The 22,881-nt window shown below is 32.1% G+C and overlaps 3 protein-coding genes across 10 annotated transcripts; 1 reads left to right on the forward strand and 2 right to left on the reverse strand.

Moving 5' to 3' along the window:
* Positions 1–1,594: 1,594 nt before the first annotated feature.
* On the reverse strand, positions 1,595–10,991 carry LOC113004723. Of its 6 annotated transcripts, none has more exons than XM_039445726.1 (13): positions 10,779–10,991; positions 10,545–10,682; positions 10,325–10,445; positions 7,717–7,900; positions 7,295–7,441; positions 6,984–7,016; positions 6,441–6,587; positions 6,032–6,067; positions 4,887–5,009; positions 4,478–4,540; positions 4,073–4,281; positions 3,499–3,649; positions 1,595–3,306 (listed from the first exon to the last, which is right to left on the reverse strand). In XM_039445726.1, exons 3-13 carry the CDS (start codon positions 10,325–10,327, stop codon positions 3,176–3,178), a joined length of 1,227 nt encoding a protein of 408 aa, XP_039301660.1. In that variant the 5' UTR covers positions 10,328–10,445; positions 10,545–10,682; positions 10,779–10,991; the 3' UTR covers positions 1,595–3,175. The 6 variants fall into 6 exon arrangements, with proteins under 6 accessions (XP_039301660.1, XP_039301659.1, XP_039301657.1 ...); XM_039445725.1 differs by having other exon boundaries at positions 7,295–7,444; XM_039445723.1 differs by lacking the exons at positions 10,325–10,445; positions 10,545–10,682; positions 10,779–10,991 and having other exon boundaries at positions 7,717–8,265.
* A 6,135-nt stretch (positions 10,992–17,126) lies between these two features.
* Positions 17,127–18,438, forward strand: LOC120356892 (E3 ubiquitin-protein ligase HUWE1-like). 2 transcript variants are annotated; one of them, XM_039445728.1, is made up of 3 exons: positions 17,127–17,555; positions 17,670–17,818; positions 17,919–18,438. In XM_039445728.1, the coding sequence occupies exons 1-3, from the start codon at positions 17,446–17,448 to the stop codon at positions 18,020–18,022; spliced, it is 363 nt and encodes a 120-aa protein (XP_039301662.1). In that variant the 5' UTR covers positions 17,127–17,445; the 3' UTR covers positions 18,023–18,438. The 2 variants fall into 2 exon arrangements, with proteins under 2 accessions (XP_039301662.1, XP_039301663.1); XM_039445729.1 differs by having other exon boundaries at positions 17,165–17,555; positions 17,670–17,832.
* A 2,437-nt stretch (positions 18,439–20,875) lies between these two features.
* On the reverse strand, positions 20,876–22,469 carry LOC113006075 (E3 ubiquitin-protein ligase HUWE1-like). 2 transcript variants are annotated; one of them, XM_026142013.2, is made up of 3 exons: positions 21,759–22,469; positions 21,496–21,644; positions 20,876–21,395 (listed from the first exon to the last, which is right to left on the reverse strand). In XM_026142013.2, the coding sequence occupies exons 1-3, from the start codon at positions 21,866–21,868 to the stop codon at positions 21,292–21,294; spliced, it is 363 nt and encodes a 120-aa protein (XP_025997798.2). In that variant the 5' UTR covers positions 21,869–22,469; the 3' UTR covers positions 20,876–21,291. The 2 variants fall into 2 exon arrangements, with proteins under 2 accessions (XP_025997798.2, XP_025997799.2); XM_026142014.2 differs by having other exon boundaries at positions 21,482–21,644; positions 21,759–22,464.
* Positions 22,470–22,881: the final 412 nt, after the last annotated feature.

The following is a 22,881-nucleotide window of genomic DNA, read 5'->3' on the forward strand; positions in this document are numbered from 1 at the left end:
TGACCTACGTAAAATTGAATAAAAGTTAATAGAAATTTTACAAAAATATTCGCATTTACTCAATAAACAATTTTTATGACAAAGTAGAAAATGATAAAAATATCGACTAGTTTTCGACCATCGACCATTTATCGACGCATCGACGTCGATTCGACTAATCATTTCTGGCTGGGGTAATTACATCTGCACCAAAGGTAAGGAGCAGATAATATCATTATAATACTTTTAGAAGCGAAATTGCAATATTTGGCTCTTTAAAAGCTTTTGCAGTTTCATAGAAAATAAGCTAAAAAAGTCTGACAGCAAAATATCTCGTCCACAACACAAAATATGCTATAGTACAGATATGTATCTACACCGTGAATAAGGTGTAAATGAGTTGGCTCGTCACTCCTGCCGGCCCTTAATTTTTATTAATTATAAATAAATTATTTCCTAAATTATAAAACCATTTTCCTAAACTCTCCCAAATTATTTCCAAACGATTGCAAAAAAAAAAAGAAAATTAAATTTTTCTGCTAACTATACGCTCGATTAATTTTTATTAATTATAAGTAAATTATTATTTCCTAAATTATAAAATTGTTTTCCTAAATTATCCCAAACTATTCCCAAATTTTTTCACTAAAAAAAAATTAGAAAAGTTAAATTTGTCTGCTAAGTATACTGAGGTCTAGTTTACACCGAGCACTTGTGATATGCGTACTAACTAGTAATTTTCTATTAAATTATCTTAATTTTGGCAATAAATTTAAAAAATAGTATATTAAGTTAGTACAATATGAATCGAGATAATTAAATATATGTATTATGTATACACGCAAAATAAGATAAATTAATAGAAAGTTACGAGTTAAGGTTGGTTTATGCAGGCCGCAACCGCTAACTTATGCCGAAATCTGTAAGAAATTGACCAATCATAATCTACTTATAGAAGAATAATCGATTATGATTGGTCAATTTCTTATAGATTCCGGCATAAGTTAACGGTTACGGTCTGCATAAACCAACTTTTAGTACGCGTATCAAGTGCTCGGTGTAAAGACTTTGTTTACACCGAATACTTGATACGCGTAATATTTAGTAACTTTCTATTCAATTATCTTAATTTCGGTAATAAATTTAATGAATAGTATATTAAGCTGGTACAATATGAATCAAAATAATTAATTAAATATAGATATCACGTATACATTTAAACGTATTGTCGAAATTAAGACAATTTAATAGAAAGTTACTTGTTAGTATGCGTGTCAAGTGTTCGGTGTAAACTAGGTCAAATTAGACCAGTATCAAACTGATACGCGTACCAACCCTAACAGCACAAAGTCGACTTTAAGTCGACTATGAGTCGGCCATAACTGCTAGACGTCTGGAAAATGGACGTCCGTAAGTCGACTTTAGACGACTTAAAGACGTCTATAAGTCATACAATGTCCCACTTTAATCGACAACTATAAGTCGACCTTTAAAGACGTCTTTAAGTCATACATTTGGAGACAACTGTAAGTCGACTATAGTTAGTCATCATACAGACATTCTATGCAGTTGTAAAGGAAGAAATATTGAAATCGGGAAAATATGTTATAAGACATTTTTCACTTGTTTGATTCGTTTTATTTAAAAAAAAAAGAAAATTGTTATAATATATAAAGCGAATGCAACTGTTTATATCTGTGTATGTGCATTGTGCGCATTTGTTTAAGTTTGTGTGTGTGTATATGTATATCACAATAACTCATTGTATACAATATTATCTTGCTTAATATTAATATTATATACAAATGCATTTGTTAAGAATAATAATAATAACAATTTTAATAATAAAAACTTTTAACTATTCTATATTCATGGATGTCACATAAAACAAAAACTTTATCCACATTCTAGTCACATCTAGTCACAATGTAATTTCATCAACTTTCTTAATGCTAAATAATGAAATAAATATTCCTCTTATTTAAATAAAACAATCTTAATATGAAAATAACTTTTTTTCTATTTTTATACTCGTAATAAAATTATTATCTTGCGTTTAAACGTCTCTCTCTTTTTTTTTTTACCAAACATATAGCATTACATATATCACATATTCCAGCATAATCATGCATATGAATGCCAAGTTTCCTTTTTAACTAGATCAAGTTAACCATTACATCTTTTTATTAGCAATGAGTTTTACGAATCAATCGTTATCACATCACACATTTCTTTTACTCATATAAAAAATGCAATGACTACTTCATACATGTATTTTGAAAGCCAATACATAAAACAAAATTATTATAAATTAAAGGTATGAAAATTTAAAAGAAAGAAAATTTATACAAATACGCGCATGTGTGTATGTGAGAGTATCATCGTACGGACATTACGATTATCTAAAACAAAATTTGGCGTCGTGACATTTACTTGAATCCTTTTGAATAATGCTCATATACTTCTTTCTATTTTGTCTATGGCTATTTCTGCAAGATGATCGCATAACATAAAATGGCTTAATACGCCAATGATATTTAAATAGTTTTTATGATGGACTAGCTTCAGTTATACTTAAATAAGAATGACAACTTTGACAAGTCTTCGTATATTTAGGCATATACTGTGGGAAGATCATAATACGGATATTAACTTTTCCAATTTTTCTTTCATTGTAACTTTGTTAGTAAAATTTGTTATTTTTCTACTGCTTTACATAAAGTTCGATTTGAAACATATAAATCACTCTGAATTTAAAAAAATATATATCAAAAAATGTATATCATAACGTTGAGCATATGACAAAGATATAAGATAAATTTTTCAAAGTATTGCTTGTATGATGTAAAACCTTTTATTTGCATATATAAACTAACGATCGGATATATTGATTTTATTACTAATTGTTAGGCATTATTATCGATATTTATGCGCGTACAAACAGGATAATTACGATTCAATAATCGTTTAGAAATTGTTATATATCCGTAAGATCGATCTACAGCATAGATGTTACAAATTAAGACTATCACTGGATTTCCTTGATATTTTAAAAACCAGTGCCGCGTCACGTAATCATAATGTCAACGGTTCCATTCCTTTTTGAAACGACAAGACACGATACAAAACATGTTTCGCAAAGTTTCTCATGGAAGACTTCCAGTAAATGTTTATTAATCAGTAAAATAACTTTGTTTTACTGATTAATAAACATTTTATTATTATTAATCGTACTTCTGATCCTGTCACCTGAGCGACGGAGCCATTCTTGCATGGCAGCTTCTAATTCTGCACGGGTTGAAGCTGGTGACCGTTTCATCACAGAATCTGAAATACATATAAATAAAATTATAAAGCTATGTTCCGAAATTAACTGTAATCAATACTGAAAACGTTGTTTGATCTCTATCGGAACTCTAATGTTAAAAAGAGATGAAATAATGTTGTCAGTACTGGAAAGTTAATTTTGAAATAGGAAATCTTGTTATAGGAAAGTAGGAATAATGGAATAAATGTTACCGATTATTAGTTTGGACAAGGATGTGGATTTAAAACCTACACCACTCTTTTGGCCTGTCCATGATATTTGGGTCCCTATTTCGTTACACATTATATGTGATAAAATGTTTCTAATAAATTGTTTATCTGTCGAACCTCCGATCATGTGTTCCTGTAATATGATTACAAAAATGTACACGAATAGAATGTTATGATTGAAAAAAAACATGTTAGTGCGAAAATGAAATACACGTGTTTTTAAACATATTCAGACAAATAATAGTATTAATTTAGTATTCACCAACCATACATTTTTGAAATCAATTTTATTCAATTTTGCGACTTAGAAATATTTATTTGTATTTTGTTATATTTTTATAAGAAATATTTTTCAAATATTGAATATAAAATTATCAAATTTAATACGTACAAGTAATAAAAAGTTTTTGATAATATATAATAAATGTGACAAAATTTATAAAATTATAAAAAAGCGAGTTAATTTCTGGGAAATTAGAACAGCAACTTAACAGGCAGTACAATTATCAACATTAAAAACAATATTTTATAAATATTATAATATGAATAGACTTACGAATTGTTTTCTCATGTTCGCATCCACTTTCAATTGATTGTCGCATTCGAAGAATTGCTGAAGCGCCATCAGCGGGAACGACGGTAATAATTCTTGTCCTACAACCTCGTCACCTCGTCCTGCATTCGGCTCTTTTAGCAGCGCTTCGATTTTATACAATTGTCGTGACAATTTTTTGAATTCCTTTTGGACATAATCTCTGCATTCGCCTGTAACAATATTACAAAATTGTAAGAATTAAAATTGTTAATATTTTAATAAAGTGACTGTTAATAAAATGACTGTATAAAATAATCATAAAATATTAATACAATATAAAAATATGGTAAGTAATATAAAAACATTAAAAGAACAAAAATTATTAACAAATTAATAATGTATCTCTGTAGGAAGTTATATATTTACCACAACAGTTGTTATGATTCCTCGTTTGATTTTCTTTATCTAACTGCAGTGAATCAAGTAATTCTGAAAATCAATATATATATATATATATATAATAAAAAATATATATTATGTTGAACTATGTTTGCAAATTTCTTTGTTTCATAACAATGTTTTTCTTATCAAAATCATTTTTTATTATTATTAAATCATGACTTTTACTTGCATTAAAGAATAAATAAGATTTCGTGATAATAGCTTTTATGCAGCACTTACGAAGCAATACTGTATATTAGATTAATAAAACTTAGAAATAAATTTATTATTTTTTTAAGAAACTATGATTTTAAGAAATCGTAATAACGTTTTACATTTTAATATTAACATTATACACATTTATATTTAAATTATTGATGCTGTGTATGTATACCTTGTATGTCAAATAGGTAACATTCATCGTGCCATTCTTGATGACGCTCCATCATTGCAGGCTTGGTTTTCCCAAAATTAGCTGACGAGATGCCGGACAATTTTTTAGACTTGTGTTGCTTTTCTACAAAAATTTAAATAAAGTTACAAATAGGATTTCCAAGTGAATATATACGAGGTGTGTTCAAAAAGTATCGCGAATTTTGTGTTTTTTCAAAAATTATTTATTTATTCATGAATATCTATTTTGTCCCCTTCAAAGTAATCCCCATGAGATATTATACACTTGTGCCAACGGTTTTTCCAATCTTCGAAGCACTTCAAAAAATCATTTTTTTTTATCTTGTTCAGCTCCTCCTTCGATGCCGTCTTTATCTCGTCAAGCGTAGCGTAACGTCGTCCTTTCATGGGCCTCTTCAGTTTAGGGAACAAGAAAAAGTCACAGGGGGCCAGATCTGGGGAATACGGTGGCTGCGGCATCATTAGTGTGTTGTTTTTGGCCAAAAAGTCGCGCACAAGCAACGATGTGTGAGCAGGGGCGTTTGGTACGAATTTCGCGGCGACCCGTCTCATGCCCAAATCATTGATAAAAATCGAATGGCACGAGCCAATCGATATGTTTAGGTCCTCAGCAACTTCTCTAACGGTGATTCGACGATTGGCCAATACCATTTTCTCCACTTCATTAATTTTTTCGTCTGTTGTTGAAGTGCTCGGGCGTCCGGCACGCTCTTCGTCGTTCACATCTTCTCGGCCTTCTGAGAACATTTTGTACCACCGATAAACGTTGCTTCGGTCCAAGGTAGCTTCTCCGTATGCCACAGTCAACATTCGGAATGCATCCGCGCACTTAATTTCGTTTTTCACACAAAATTTGATACAGGTTCTTTGATCCATTTTTTTGAATAGGTAAAAATCGAAGACGATCCAAAACACGTGCAAGCAAAGCAGCTGTCAACAATTAAGTGAACATTCAAAATGGCCGAGCTTGTCGGCATAAGTGAGAGACATGAGTACCAACATAACGCCACAAAAAGATCGAAATTCGAATATACGTAACCCGCGAAAATTCAAAATTCGCGATACTTTTTGAACACACCTCGTATACACATAGCTGTATTACTCAAGTCAAATAATTTTTCATACCGTTTAAATCATTGATCCGTTTCGGAGTAGAGTCTACTGCAAAACAAACAAAATTATACACAATTGATAGCAATGATGATTGTTATAATTAGAAAAAAAAGACCAATCGGAGTCAAATTTAAAGAGAATATTTGACTGTAATTTATCAATTCTTATTGCTTGTGACTTATAATACTAACTAATAGCTTACTGTAGAAAGCAGTGTTGCTAGGTCTATCGTTTTTTCATCGTATTATTTATAATTATAATAACTTTTTCTAAATATAAGTTTTATGTATTACATGAAACTTCTGAAATTTATAATCTACCGCTTTAAATTTCAAATCAACCGCTTTTTAGACGTGATACCTACTGGTCAATTTCTCAATCACCTGGCAACACAGGTAAAAAAGCCTTTACATAAACTTACAAGTCTTTTCGTAATTGGATGAGAATGTAGCACTCTTATTCATTTGCGATTGTGATGTCTTGGTTAAACTACCTTCGCATCGTTGCTTTGATTTAATGTACGAACATTTTGGTAGGGATATCGTGGAAATTGTTTTTGGTGTATTTTCTGCAAAAATTAAAATAAAATTAAGAATAGTATCATCAATAAAAATATATGATTAATTCGTGCAAAACAACTCTACCTATTGTATTATTGTTTAGTGTTTACAGTTACATTTTCAAATAATAATTTGGTAATTATGTAGAATATCCCCACCACCTCCGATTTTGATAAAATTAGACTCATTCGACGCGTTTTTGCCTGAAATGAACAAATCTGGCAGAAAAAGTGTCGGATTTCCTCGCAAACCGAGATATCACGCACTAAAGTTGACAACTATTAAGGTTAGGATATCTGTCACACCGACCAGATGTAACTAATTTTATTAAAATCAGAGGTGGTGGGGGTATTTTACATAATTACCAGTGTTTTTGATATGGATGATTGCAAATGATGTCTTACCTTTACGTTGTTGGTAAATTGGCGGCATATTACCTGTAATACAGAAATTGATATATATAATGATCGGAAAAATAAAAAACCACTTTACATATAAAACTAGTTTGCTTCATAAAGATTCAAAAAATATTTGTTATAAATGACAGCTCATAAAATGTTTCAATTAAAAGATATCTTATGATATGTTAATTATACTACGAACATTCTTTAAATCTTTATGAAGCAAATTGTTTTATAGGTTTTTTTATTTTTGCATTAATGTAAATTACAAATATATGTATCACAAATAAATAGTAGTTTCTTTTTTAACTTACAGGAACTGGCATCAGAGGTGTCAGACTCATCGGAGGAGAGTTTTCTAACTTTTTTCGGCCGTTTGGATGGTTCATCAAACGCAGCACGCATAGCATCAGTATCAGCATCCGATGAGATATCTGCTGATTTCTTCTCGATTTTCCAAGCTTCTTGAAAAGAATACAAAATGTAACACATATGTATGTTTAATGCAAAACATTATTTTAAACCGCACATATTTTTAAAGTAGCATTTTTTGCAAATCATAATGCAGAAACGTATAAATCTGTCAAATTTAATAATCTAATAAAATTCAAATACTATGCGCTTGCAAAACTTCATGCCTGATTTATCATTAAAAATCATTATATATTTAGCATGAATTTATATGCACTCATTTAATATAATATTTATTGTTCTAGATACATAAAGTGTAACTCACCAAATGGGCCAATCAACTGTTTGTATGGAGTTAAACTCCATGTATCGTTGGGCTGTATTTCCTTTGATATTGCTGTGGTGACAGTGATACCTTTCGGTGGCCACCAAATCACTGAATCGCTTTCGAAGACCCATGAGTCGGGTACAACAGAGCACCACTCGTCGCCAATAACAACGTACCACACCTTTACAAATAACATTTTTAGAGCAGCATCAATACGTTCATTATCTGTACTTCTTATAACATGCATATTTTAATACAATAATATGAAAATAATGTGAAAATAGTATATAATGTTACAAAGATCAAGCTGTTATTGAATTTTCTATTGAAATAATTATAATTTTAACAATAACGTATGTACAATATATATAATATTTTACTTTTGTTTTTAATTAAAATTAAAATTTGTGATGTAATAAGGGAAATACGAGGTATGTTGAATCATTTTCAAAATTCATTTGGAATGTTTTATTTTTTATTAAAGAAACTGGCCACATTTGTAAGGCCGATAAGCCTGTAACAACATATATACCTAAATTTTCTGAATCACAAGAATAATTAGGTAACGTTGAAATATTTGTAAACTTTTGACCAATAATTGTTGGAATTTCACGATAATAATCAATATTCGAAATGCAAACAATGCTTGTGATATTGTTTTCCTCGATGTAGCAGCAGTTATTATATTTTTTTGTTGTCAAGACAAACGAAGAAAATTTTATTTGACCATGTGCGTTACAGCAACCTAATGGTAAATTATCATTGATCTTTTTCTGCAGCTGAGGATACTGCTGATTATAAAACCGCTGATTTTCTGCAGGAAATAACGATTGTTTATTTAACCTGTTACAAATTTGTTGTAACGGTTTATCAAATTTTCTGAGAAGTTTTTTTAGAGTGAAAAGATATTTTTCAAATGGGAAAGCACTAAAAGAATCTAGGGGTCCCAATCTTTTTGCATCAGCAGGTAAATTTATTACAGTGTGCATGTTATAAGTATAATAACATTTTGTGGTCCATACAGAATGTTCATGTTTTGAACGAAATATACCAAAAAAAGTTGTGCATATTCGTTGTTTCTTTCATAATCGTCAATGCTACATAAAATTCTCATCGCACAATTTAAGGCATTAAAATGTAGATATTTTTCATTAGGCAGCACATTTCTAAGAACCAGCGGTCCTAAATATAGAAGAAAAGTGCGATGTTGAGTCGCTTTCCATCTGTGAAAATCATCCAAATCAAAATATTTTCGAGCGAATTCTGTTGGAATACATTTTGACACAGTTTTCAGTGCATCAGACAAAACATTAAGATGACCTTGCATCACTCTGGAAATTTTTGATCTGTCTAGCCACAATTTCAGAAGTTGCTTGTTTATACCGAGACAAGAATTATGCATGTAGTCTACAGGAAAATGACTCACCATTGGAACTGAAATCACTTCAAATGGCGATAAAACACCTTGAAGGTGATGTTCAGGTTGCGATCTATTAATAAAATCAATATCGGTTCGGAGTGGAGCATTAGTATCTAAAAAAGTTATTCGCCTATTTATTGTTTCGCCTGTTACAGTGCATTTCCCACAGGCAAAGTGTCCATTGTGCAATTTTGTGCAAGTAACATATGCTCGAGCTGGAGCATCACAAATGACAGCACGGATATTGATTTGCCGGGGCTGTTCGTTGATAAAGAATCCATTGTTTTTTAAATTTAAATATTCATTCACAAATGGTTGAAGAAATTCGCATAAAGGAGCTTTTTGGTAACCATGATAAACACCGATGACGAATGGTGCAAATGGCAAATCAGAAATCCTGCCTAAAATCGGCCAAAGCTGACTCTTTGAGCTTTTCGAAATTGGTAAGCCATCAATATTTATGTCCAAATGAATTATATCCCGATAATTAAAAGCATGAGGAAAGCGACTACCAATTGATGTAAGCGCTTTTAATAAGCCTTAGTGAACATACTGACCTTTGGAAAGAGTTTTAATATTATGAGTACCTGGTCTTTGGGTATTTAAAAGTGTTCGCGCATCCCGAGGTAAATCATTATGCCCATGTCTTGACAGAATTTGTAATAATGATGTTAATGCATTTTGATTAATTTGAAATTCATTTGCCCATTTACACAGTTCACCTGCCAAAGGCAAATGCATATTTTCCGGATGCGGGTTAATTTGAAATTCGTCATCACTGACGATGCTTGTGTCGTATGATGAAACACTATTAGAATTGTGTGTGTCAGAGTGATTAATATCTGATGAAGCATCATTGACCTGCATCATATCTGATTGATCTTCAATCTCATCAAATTCTAAAGCCAATGAACATGATAGACCAGCGATTGGATTATCGTCAACATTTGGAAGTACAGCCGGCTGAGAAGCTACTTCACGATCCAAATTGTAAGAAAGTAAAGTTCGCCGGTTTTGTTGACGTTTCGACAAATTAAAAAATTTTTTGGGCATTTTCAGAGACAATAAATAATCTTAATAAACGTACAAAACCTACAAAATTAGCCTCTGACTTTATTATTTTAAGTATGAAATAACACGCCTTTAATTAAAATTTAAATGAATTGTATTACAAAAAGTACACACCATTTATAGTTGACTCGGCACCGACTCGACACCGCCACGTGCTCCGGTTTCCTAATACACACGTTTGTTATTTTACTCCGGTTTGTCTCTCTCTCTCTCTCTCTCTTTCTCGTTCACAGTACTGAAAATGAAAGCAATTGAATTAACACTGCAGTATTGTACTTTCACAAAAGACGACTGGCTTAATAAATATAGATTAGCTTTATGATACGATTCTTACACACGAACCGAACTCGGCACCGATTCGACACCGCCACGTGCTCCGGTTTTCCAATATGGCACACGTATACTCCGGTTTCCCAATATGGCACACGTATACTCCGGTTTATCTCTCTCTCTCTCTCTCTCGTTCACAATACTGAAAATAGAAGCAATTAAATTAACACTGCAGTATTCTAGTTTTACAAGAGATAACTTAATATAAATTAGCTTTAATATACTATTTGATTCTTACACACGAACTGAAATCGATGCCGGCGAGCAACAGCACACAGAGAGTGAGTCTGTTTCTCTTTTACTCCGGAAACGATGAGCTTCGAGCACGCGCAATGCGCCGATGGATTGGAGCAATCGCGCGTAACTCTCGGCACTGAACGGTGGCGTCATCGGCCGACCGATTTTATTTGTCGTTTACAAATATAATCTTGCACTGTTAATTTAGCAAATGCTGAAAGTAATTAACTTATAATTAACTTTTATGGTTGCAATTTTAAAATGTCTTTTACAAGACGTCTTAAAGTCGACATTTGAAAGATGTCTGCAGACGTCTATACAAAGTCGACTTGCAGTCAACATTTGAAGGACGTCTGCAGACGTCTGTTCAAAGTCGACTTACAGTCGACTCTGAAAACCTGACTTAGAAAAGTCGACTTATAGTCGACATATGGACGGTTGTGCTGTTAGGGTTTTAACGACAGCTAGGGATATCGTTACGTGCAGCTTTTCTACTATGTATAATATGGCTGTGTTCCGTTTTTACTGGCAGTGCAGTAAATGTGACGTCATGACAGTACACTGTCACAACTGTTCCAATATTACTGCATTACTGCCAGCACTGCTATAGCATCGTATTTCGGAACAGCATAGTAGCCATATTGCACTGTAGCTACCTCACCTTGGAAGCTGCAGTAGTCACAGTGGCAATATGGCTACCATTCATGACGTCATTGATGTTACTAGATGCTGTTGCAGTGCGCTGCGTACCAATAACGGAACGGATTTTTCATCACTGCCAGTACTGGCAGTTATATCGGAACACAGCCTATGTGCGCAATGACGCTGTAACGATACCGAATTGTCGTTATGAAGTTAGAGAATAGGCCTACAGCCTTAAGGCTTGTCGCACACAAAATGCATAACAGGGCATAAGCGTAGCATAAAGCCTCTGAACCAATGGGAATCTTAAAGCGTTTTTAACTGCAGTGAGTTTTAACCCAGGTTTGTCGCCATTTGCCGGTATCGTCCAATTAGAACGGACGATTGTCAGTCTTACGTTATGCTTATGTTATGTTATGCATTTCATGTGCAAAACCCTTAAAGGGTAACTAGTGAACCTTTAGGGCTGCGTTCAGATTCCCCACCCGAGTGCACCCAGGCACCTAAAGAGCGTTCAGATTCCTTTAGAGTGCCCCTACCGGACATTAGGTGGGTCGTTCACTTTATCACTCTGTCTATCCCGAGAGAGTGGAAAAACCACATGGGTTCTTGAGCTGGGTGAAACGGGTGGGTGACGTAAAGGTTTCAAAATGTATCGCTATAAAAATTTATATATAATTGTGATAAAACTCGTATATTTAAACAGGCCCGATGACAGGGGGGGGGGTCAACCGGGGTATTTACCCCGGGGCCCGGGTGTTCCAGAGGCCCGGAGGGATTTAGTCATCTCAGCGATGACTTGTCATAAAAAATTAGCGGGGAAGTAACAAAGAGATCGACTTCTACATTTGCAGAACGAAAAGCACGCAAAGCTTTGTTAAACAAATTTAATTAATTTAGACTTAAGTAAATTTTACCTAGTTTTGTTAAGTTTAACATTGTTTAATTCATGCGTTCAAATTTAAAATAAATATTTGTGAAAACATCTTAAAATTTTTATTACCAGAATACAAATGTAATAAAACGGTAATTTGTAAGCTAGTTTTACAATATTTTGATATTGCTACATATTTTTTAAAATACTCAGGGGGCCCGTTGGCAAAAACTACCTTGAGGCCCGATATGACCTTTCGACGGCCCTGTATTTAAAACAAATTTGAAATAAAAAAATAAATTTAATTTAAAATATTATAGTAAATAAAAATTAAAATGTATAAATATAATCAAGAAAAACGTTAATACAAAGTAAATTTTAAACGTTTTGTTTATTATTCTATTTATGTAATTACAGATTAATAAATATTAATCTTATTCTATTAATGTAAGGTTTCTTGGTCTGCAGTCTCACAAAACCGTTATATAAATATTTATATTTGAGATTAGTATGTTAGAGATTCTTAGTATTATTAAATATTTTCTGATACTAATAAAATATACTGTTTGTTTTCTGTTCCTGAACTCCCTGAATTAGTGTGCACTTAAAGTGAAATAGATATATATTTGAAAGTTAATGAAAACAAGAAGGAACGTTCCAGTGCAGTCTAGTACAGGAATAGAAAACAAGCCTATACATATAATAGATGATATGCGCAACATATATCTTCATCTAATTTGTTAAAATAAAAATTTATTTTCATTGTTTAAATGGATTCGTCTTATTCTACTAGCATTTAATTTTCATCTACTTTAGTTATATTGATAAAAATATTCATAGTAAAATATTTATGTATTATCGTTTATCTTGATTTATTATGTAATTTATTCTGAATCTGAGATATTTATATTACTATTTCTCAGCGTTATTTGCTAAACACACCCAATGTTTGAGAGTGCGTTCAGATTCCATAAACCACTAGGGAGTTTTTCATTAGCTCCGCCTATTTACCCAGTCACCCAGAGATCACTCACTGGGTGGAGAATCTGAACGCAGCCTAAGAGAGAGAATTGCACTGACAATGAGTGGGCACTGGAAACTTGCCGAGTGCAGGCGGTACTGCCCAAGTGCATCGAAAGTGCGAGTTTCTTGCACTGCCAGTTAAACACGCACATTATTTTTAGTGCAGTATCTTTTAATATTTTGTTGGTTTTATAAATTTATTGGCATAAATTTAATGGCACTGACTATTGACTTTAAAGTCAATGATGAAATATTTAATCTATCAATTGATCAAGCTGAATTAATTTTATACAAAAAATTTTAAAGAGCAGTATAGAATCAGACGTATAGAATTCGGAATATTTATATTCTATTATTTTGTAGGCTGTTCTTGCAACGCGGAAATGATTTTTAAACTGTAATAATTTAATTTAAAATAAAATTAATTGGTAAGTGTACCACAGACTCTATCAAATTAAAAATAATAAAATAATGTAATATAATAATAATAATAGTAACAGTAATAATAATGATAATAATAATAATAATAATAGTAGTAGTAGAAGTAATAGTAGTAGTAAAGTAAAGTAGTAGTAGTGGTAGTGGTAGTAGTAATAATAATAAAATTAATAATACAATTATTAATAATATAATTATTTGTAGTATCGATACTATATTTATACCAATATATATTATTGTTTCACGTGTAATACAATATAATCTGTAGAAACAATAAAAACAAATGTACATACATCTTTATTCGTTAGGTTATGCAACATCTAAACAAAATTTTCGATTTTCGAAATTTTCCGCGGATTTTCTAATAATTTTTTTTTATTACTGCTAGATGATGAAAAAAGCAAATCTAGCAATGAAATTGCTAATCGTGCGTCCCGCGCAGCCATGTTGCACTGAACTAGCACCGTCTCTGGGAGCTCGTGCCGAAATCTTGCACGAAAGGGCAAAAATTCGGCACTAGAGGCTTGTTTTCTATTCCTGCACTAGACTGCACTGGAACGTTCTTTCTTGCTTTCACTAACTTTCAAATATATACGAAGTGTGTTCAAAAAGTAACGGGAATTTTTAAATTTCGCGGGTTTGAAGAGTCCGACAGTCAAATTTTTTTTTGTTTATGTTGATATACATGCCCCTGAAGTATGCTGAAATGTTGAGCTGTATTCATTGTTTACTTTGTCTGTGGCAGCCGCTAAGGTTACACGTGTTTTTATGAGCTCGGCGATTTTCGTTTCTAAAAAAAAATGGATCAAAGAATTTGTATCAAATTTTGCGTAAAAAATAATATAAAGTGTAACAAAGTGTGTGAAATGTTAACAAAGGCCTATGGTGAGTCTGCTATGAGTAAAACAAGAGTTTACGAGTGGTATAATCGTTTCCAAGATGGCCGTGAAGACGTTGAAGATGACGAACGCCAAGGACGCCCCAGCACATCAAGAACCGATGAAAACGTCGAAAAAGTGAAAGAAATGATTATGAACAATCGCCGAATCACAATCAGAGAAGTCGCTGATGATGTTGGCATATCAATTGGCTCATGCCATGACATTTTTTCGAATGTTTTGGGTATGAAACGCGTGGCAGCAAAATTTGTTCCAAAGTTGTTGAATTTTGAACAAAAACAGCGGCGAATGGAAGTTGCTTAGGAGTCATTAAATGAAGTTAACGACGATGCACAATTACTGAAACGTGTTATAACAGGTGACGAAACATGGGTTTACGGATATGACGTCGAAACTAAGGCTCAATCGTCCCAGTGGAGACATTCTGGCTCGCCAAGACCGAAAAAGGCTCGACAAGTGCGGTCGAAAGTGAAGGTTATGCTCACTGTGTTCTTCGATTTTAATGGCATAGTGCATCATGAATTCTTGCCACGAGGTCAAACGATCAATAAGGAGTACTACCTACAAGTTCAACGCCGTTTACGTGAAGCGATCCGAAAAAAACGCCCGAATTTATGAAAAAACAATTCATGGCTTTTGCACCACGATAATGCACCTGCTCACACTTCATTGCTTGTTTGTGAATTTTTGGCCAAAAACAATACTGTAATGATGCCCCAGCCTCCATATTCGCCAGACATGGCTCCGTGTGACTTTTTCCTATTTCAAAAAATAAAGAGAACCTTAAAGGGCCGTCGTTTTACAAGCATAGATGACATTAAAAGCGCATCGCTGAAAGAGCTAAAGGCTATCCCAAAGATCGAGTTTGAGAAGTGTTTCGGGGATTGGAAGAAGCGTTGGCATAAGTGCATAATATCTAATAGTGACTATTTTGAAGGCGACAACATTAATGTAGACGAATAAATAAACATTTTTTTCAAAAAACGAAAATTCCCGGTATTTTTTTAACACACCTAGTATATATATATATATATATATATATATATATATATATATATATATATATATACATTAAACCAGGTGTATGCATAAGTTTTTTCCGGTTTCACTAAGAGATGGCGCCAGCGAAAAATACGCAGCGTATTAATTTGACACACACGTCATTTTGTTTGTCTGACATAGAACTACAAACACACACAAGTTGAGTCCGCCAAAAACTAGCGTCTTTGTTTTATTGTTCAGTGATCATGTCGAGTTTTGTGCCTGAAAAACATTTGCGGTACGCATTGCTTTTTTTATTTAATCAAAAGAAAAAGGCTGTTGAAAGTCATCGTTTGCTGGTAGAAACGTATGGTGAACACGCTCCATCGGTTAGAATATGTGAGACATGGTTTCGACAATTTAAAAGTGGTGATTTCAATGTGAAAGACAATGAGCGCTCTGGTAGACCACAAAAATGCGAAGACGAGCAATTGCAGGAATTATTGGATGATGACCCAACTCAAACTCAACGGCAATTAGCAGAAGCATTACATGTATTACAAGAAACAATTAGCAGACGTTTACGAGCAATGGGAAAGATCAATAAACTCGGTAAATTGGTCCCACACAATTTGAATGAACGTCAAATGGAAAAACGCAAAGTCACTTGTGAAATGCTGCTTCAACGCCACGCCAGGAAATCATTTTTGTATCGAATTGTGACGGGTAAGGAAAAATGGATTTATTTTAAAAACCCAAAGCGGAAAAAATCGTGGCTTTCACCTGGCGAAGGTCCATCAACACCAAGGCCAAATCGCTTCGGCAAGAAGACCATGCTCTGTGTCTGGTGGACCAGAGCAGTATTGTGTATTATGAACTCTTGAAGCCCGGCGAAACCGTTAATACACAACGCTATCGCCAACAAATGATTAATTTAAACCACGCATTAATCGAACGACGATCGGAATGGGCCAGAAGACATGGCAAAGTAATTTTGTTACACGACAATGCGCCGTCTCACACAGCAAAATCAGTGAAAGACACCTTAAAATCTCTTGGATGGGACATCTTTCCGCACTCGGCGTACTCCCCAAACCTGGCGCCATCTGACTATCACCTCTTCGCATCAATGGGGCACGCGCTCGCAGAGCAGCACTTCAGCAATTTCGAGGAAGTTGGAAAATGGCTCGACAAATGGTTTGCTGCAAAAGACAAGCACTTTTTCTGGCATGGTATTCATAAATTACCTGAAAGATGGGCGAAATGTGTAGAAGCCGATGGCTAATATTTTGAATAAAAAAAAATTAATTTCCCTTGAAAATTTCGTGCTTTTTTTACCAAAAAACCGGAAAAAACTTATGCATACATCTGGTATAGTAGCAATTTTCTGATAGTACTTATCAGAATTTATAGCCTCACCTTGTTTGTTAAAAGAATAATAAACAGTACCTTTACTAGACCACCATACAAACATCATAATTTTCTTGGAGTAAAGATTCGGTTTCGGCATGTGTTTTGAAGCCTCATTCGCATCTAATCACTGCGCAGAACGTTTACGATTGTCGTACAGTCGTGAGCTAAAAGGTAGCAACACTTTTTTCTTGATGAGTTTCTGAACGCGCACCTTTAACGAGAGATGAGAACGACTGCATCCATCGAGTTTTGCGCGCAACGTCAAACCATGTCAAACGTTCGTATCCAAGGTGTACGACATAAGATTCGATCGGCTTTGGTCTAATTAATAATTTAAGCTTAATTAGACCAAATAATAAAGTCATATAATAAACTCCGTACAAATCTCAAGGCAATTTATGAATGCAGCGAAAGATTTGGATTTGCATAAGCTTGTTACAGAAGAGACCAAACTTGAATATATTAGGCTCGTGTGTCAAATGAAAATGACTGAAACAATTCGTAAGCAGTAAGTGAATTTTCTAAAATCTAGTAGAAAGATATATTGTTTGCTTTAACTATTTGTTTAATTACGTTTTTACGTTCTACGTTATTTTTATACTTTAAATCTTCCTCGCTACAGGTTAAATGTATTCTTGGAAGGCTTTTATGATATTATACCTAAACGACTGATTTCCATATTTAATGAACAAGAATTTGACTTATTAGTCATCTTGCCTTATGTAGATATCGAAAATCTTGTAGCAAATACTGAACATCATAAATACACTGGTATGTCTTTACAGGTACTACATTTTGATATTTTGTATTATCTCAAGTTTGAAAGAATTGAATTATACTACATTTTATTATTTTTTTTTTTTACTCACAGATTCAATGGTTCTAGTGTATTACATAGTTTTGATCAATCGGATCGTGCGAAGTTCTTACAATTCGTTACGTCCAAAGTGTCGTTACAAGATTTTGCTGTGTTAGAAGGCATGAATTGCATATAAAAGTTCCAAATTCACAGAGAAGATAGGTCAACAGACAAACTTCCATCTGCACATACTCGATAAGTATCTGAAGAAAGAAATTTTTGTAATACTTTCTCATATGCGTGTTTAAGCTGAAATTAAATCGATATAAAAGTGGGCTAAAACTGTATTCTCTAATTGCAGTTTCAATCAATTGGATCTGCCAGTGTACGAGACGTATGATAAACTTTATACAAATCTACTTATGAATGCAGCGAAAGATTTGGATTTGCATAAGCTTGTTGGAACGCTATTGTCATATAATATGTAGCATTAATAATAAGTATGAGTATAATAATAACTTATTCCACAAATAACTTTATTATTAAATAATATGATATTGACAATAGAAATACAAACTAATACTAAAATTTTTTTCAAATTATAAAAAAAATTATTTAACACTTAAAAAAATAATCTAAAAATATAAATATACATTACAATGCAAGTGTGTTATGTAATTTTTACATATATAATTTATTTTATTCTTATTAGATAACAATATTCTTGTCGGATATTCTTTAGGACTGTTTACATAAATTTTCGATATAAGAATAATACATTAGAAATATTGATACACTTTTATAATACATCTCCATAATAATATATCTCCAAAATTAAAAAATTTGAGTATTAGAATGCTAGAACATATTTCAAGTTTTGTTTTTTTCAATAAAGTGAAATATTAGAAAGTTGGTATTACATTTCTTAAATGTATTTCTTGAATAATAAATATTATTTTAAATATTCACAAAGTGTGTGTGTCTATGTATATAATTTTTGCTTATTTTTATACAATTCAACATTTCCGTTGTTACGTTCTTTTCTTTCCGCTACCGTCTCTTTTGCAGATCGGAATCTGCTTTCTTGAACCAGATTTAAAAGTTGATGGTCTTCATCAGTTGTAGTACAGCGGGGTCGACCTGTGGGTCGTGGATCTACATTCCCTTCTTCTTCCAATTGTTTTAATAATCGGTAAATTGTACTCCTCTGCAAAAGAAACGTTTTAAAAAACATTTTAAACTTTGATAATGATGAGGTGTCACCATAGTATGTTCAACATTTTTTGAATTTTTTCAATTAATTTTTTTACCCCTGTGAGAAAAACCGAAAAAATCCGCGGAAAAAATGAAAAAAAAAAACAGGTTTTTTTCCGAAGCCTTTAAAACTATACATTATTAGGTACAGAATTGTAATAATATTTATAGATATATATAAGTATACTTTACATTTACGTTACATAATCTTGAAACTTCTGTCACTGTCATTCCTGTGTCTATATATGCAAGTATTTTGCCTCTAACGAACTGAGAAATAGGGCCAGGCATTTTGATATGATGTTGATAATATATTACATATATATATTTATATGTATACATATAATTACATTGGAGTCAATATATATTAGGTTTTTGCCTAAAGTTATATTTAAACAGAAGAAAATAGATATATATGAACAATCTGATGTTATCTATAACTCCAATGTAATTGTTTAACGAATCGATTAACGAATCGATTCGTGTATATATACATATATTCCTATATATATTTTTTTAATGCAAAAATTTTTCTCATAATTTTTCTTATAATTTTTCATAAATTTTCAGAATACCTGTAATTTTGAAAAAAAAAAGATGTAAACTTCTTAAGTTGTTTCAGAGTATTTCTCATAAATGTTCCAATTTGTACATACACAAAATCTGAAAAATTTATAAAACTACAGGTATTCTGAAAAATTACGAAAAATTATATGAAAAATTGAGAAAAATTTTTGCATTAAAAAAATATATATAGGAATATATGTATACATATGTATATATGTATATATATATATGTAATATATTATCAACATCACATCAAAATGCCTGGTTCTATTTCTTAGTTCGTTAGAGGCAAAATACTTGCATATATAGACACAGGAATGACAGTGACAGAAGTTTCAAGATTATGTAACGTAAATGTAAAGTATACTTACATATATCTATAAATATTATTACAATTCTGTACCTAACAATGTATAGTTTTAAAGGCTTCGGAAAAAATCTGTTTTTTTTTTCATTTTTTCCGCGGATTTTTTCGGTTTTTCTCACAGGGGTAAAAAAATTAATTGAAAAAATTCAAAAAATGTTGTACATACTATGGTGACACCTCATCATTATCAAAGTTTAAAATGTGTTTTAAAACGTTTCTTTTGCAGAGGAGTACAATTTACCGATTATTAAAACAATTGGAAGAAGAAGGGAATGTAGATCCACGACCCACAGGTCGACCCCGCTGTACTACAACTGATGAAGACCATCAACTTTTAAATCTGGTTCAAGAAAGCAGATTCCGATCTGCAAAAGAGACGGTAGCGGAAAGAAAAGAACGTAACAACGGAAATGTTGAATTGTATAAAAATAAGCAAAAATTATATACATAGACACACACACTTTGTGAATATTTAAAATAATATTTATTATTCAAGAAATACATTTAAGAAATGTAATACCAACTTTCTAATATTTCACTTTATTGAAAAAAACAAAACTTGAAATATGTTCTAGCATTCTAATACTCAAATTTTTTAATTTTGGAGATATATTATTATGGAGATGTATTATAAAAGTGTATCAATATTTCTAATGTATTATTCTTATATCGAAAATTTATGTAAACAGTTCTAAAGAATATCCGACAAGAATATTGTTATCTAATAAGAATAAAATAAATTATATATGTAAAAATTACATAACACACTTGCATTGTAATGTATATTTATATTTTTAGATTATTTTTTTAAGTGTTAAATGATTTTTTTTATAATTTGAAAAAAATTTTAGTATTAGTTTGTATTTCTATTGTCAATATCATATTATTTAATAATAAAGTTATTTGTGGAATAAGTTATTATTATACTCATACTTATTATTAATGCTACATATTATATGACAATAGCGTTCCAACAAGCTTATGCAAATCCAAATCTTTCGCTGCATTCATAAGTAGATTTGTATAAAGTTTATCATACGTCTCGTACACTGGCAGATCCAATTGATTGAAACTGCAATTAGAGAATACAGTTTTAGCCCACTTTTATATCGATTTAATTTCAGCTTAAACACGCATATGAGAAAGTATTACAAAAATTTCTTTCTTCAGATACTTATCGAGTATGTGCAGATGGAAGTTTGTCTGTTGACCTATCTTCTCTGTGAATTTGGAACTTTTATATGCAATTCATGCCTTCTAACACAGCAAAATCTTGTAACGACACTTTGGACGTAACGAATTGTAAGAACTTCGCACGATCCGATTGATCAAAACTATGTAATACACTAGAACCATTGAATCTGTGAGTAAAAAAAAAAAATAATAAAATGTAGTATAATTCAATTCTTTCAAACTTGAGATAATACAAAATATCAAAATGTAGTACCTGTAAAGACATACCAGTGTATTTATGATGTTCAGTATTTGCTACAAGATTTTCGATATCTACATAAGGCACGATGACTAATAAGTCAAATTCTTGTTCATTAAATATGGAAATCAGTCGTTTAGATATAATATCATAAAAGCCTTCCAAGAATACATTTAACCTGTAGCGAGGAAGATTTAAAGTATAAAAATAACGTAGAACGTAAAAACGTAATTAAACAAATAGTTAAAGCAAACAATATATCTTTCTACTAGATTTTAGAAAATTCACTTACTGCTTACGAATTGTTTCAGTCATTTTCATTTGACACACGAGCCTAATATATTCAAGTTTGGTCTCTTCTGTAACAAGCTTATGCAAATCCAAATCTTTCGCTGCATTCATAAATTGCCTTGAGATTTGTACGGAGTTTATTATATGACTTTATTATTTGGTCTAATTAAGCTTAAATTATTAATTAGACCAAAGCCGATCGAATCTTATGTCGTACACCTTGGATACGAACGTTTGACATGGTTTGACGTTGCGCGCAAAACTCGATGGATGCAGTCGTTCTCATCTCTCGTTAAAGGTGCGTGTTCAGAAACTCATCAAGAAAAAAGTGTTGCTACCTTTTAGCTCACGACTGTACAAAATCCATTTGTTATCAGAAGTCACAATCCTGTGTAAAATTCCATCTGTATTCTGTCGGAACAGCAAAGAAGTGCAGATCTCAAAACGTCTCAATTTGTCTTTCTTTGTGATTTCATAGGGAATCCATTTATCCAACTTTATCACTTTTCCCAACTTGTTTAAATACCGGAGGACGGTTGAATGATCAGCTTTAAGTTTTTTCGCAATCTCTCAGACTGTTAACCTCGAATCTGCTTCAACCATCTGCTTTAAAACAACGTCATCAATGACGGAAGGTGCGTGTCCGCGAGGCAAATTGTCGAGGTTTCTGTTCAAAATTTTTCAACGAAATTTTTAAAACCAACGTCTCGTCGTCCTTTCACTTACAATACCATCACCAAATGCAGTATTAATGTTACGCGTTGCTTCGGCTACAGTTTGACCAAGTTTAAACTCGTACAATTAAATTATACGAATTTTTTTATTTTCCATCACGGCATTAGTGCAAATTTCCATGACTATCAGTACAATATATAAATAAAGTTATGTGCACTAAATTACACGTGGACCATGTACTTTTCACACAGTATACATACACCGTTCTCTGTATAAAAGAAAAATGTGATTTATAGGGATGAAAAATTCAAAATACTAAAAAACGGCCATTTTATTTGCACCAACCTAATATTTGTAAAAGTAGTAAAAATTAATGACACAAACAACTCATAAATAAAGTTAAAAAAAAAGATGTACGTTAATGTTAAAATTTTTTAATTCTTGTATAG

Source organism: Solenopsis invicta, chromosome 2 (genome assembly GCF_016802725.1).
Source record: "Solenopsis invicta isolate M01_SB chromosome 2, UNIL_Sinv_3.0, whole genome shotgun sequence".
Taxonomy (NCBI): domain Eukaryota; kingdom Metazoa; phylum Arthropoda; class Insecta; order Hymenoptera; family Formicidae; genus Solenopsis; species Solenopsis invicta.

Bases quoted from the DNA above. Each gene is read 5' to 3' on its own strand.
- LOC113004723 (XM_039445722.1), bottom strand. From the start codon at position 7,966: ATGCATGTTATAAGAAGTACAGATAATGAACGTATTGATGCTGCTCTA. The intron at 6,588-6,983 runs GTAAGACATCAT...TAATTTTTGCAG, and splicing joins AATTTACCAACAACGTAAAG to AAAATACACCAAAAACAATT. The intron at 5,010-6,031 runs GTATGAAAAATT...AAATTTTTGTAG, and splicing joins ACGGATCAATGATTTAAACG to AAAAGCAACACAAGTCTAAA.
- LOC120356892 (XM_039445728.1), top strand. From the start codon at position 17,446: ATGAATGCAGCGAAAGATTTGGATTTGCATAAGCTTGTTACAGAAGAG. The intron at 17,556-17,669 runs GTAAGTGAATTT...TCCTCGCTACAG, and splicing joins ACTGAAACAATTCGTAAGCA to GTTAAATGTATTCTTGGAAG. The intron at 17,819-17,918 runs GTATGTCTTTAC...TTTTACTCACAG, and splicing joins TGAACATCATAAATACACTG to ATTCAATGGTTCTAGTGTAT.
- LOC113006075 (XM_026142013.2), bottom strand. From the start codon at position 21,868: ATGAATGCAGCGAAAGATTTGGATTTGCATAAGCTTGTTACAGAAGAG. The intron at 21,645-21,758 runs GTAAGTGAATTT...TCCTCGCTACAG, and splicing joins ACTGAAACAATTCGTAAGCA to GTTAAATGTATTCTTGGAAG. The intron at 21,396-21,495 runs GTATGTCTTTAC...TTTTACTCACAG, and splicing joins TGAACATCATAAATACACTG to ATTCAATGGTTCTAGTGTAT.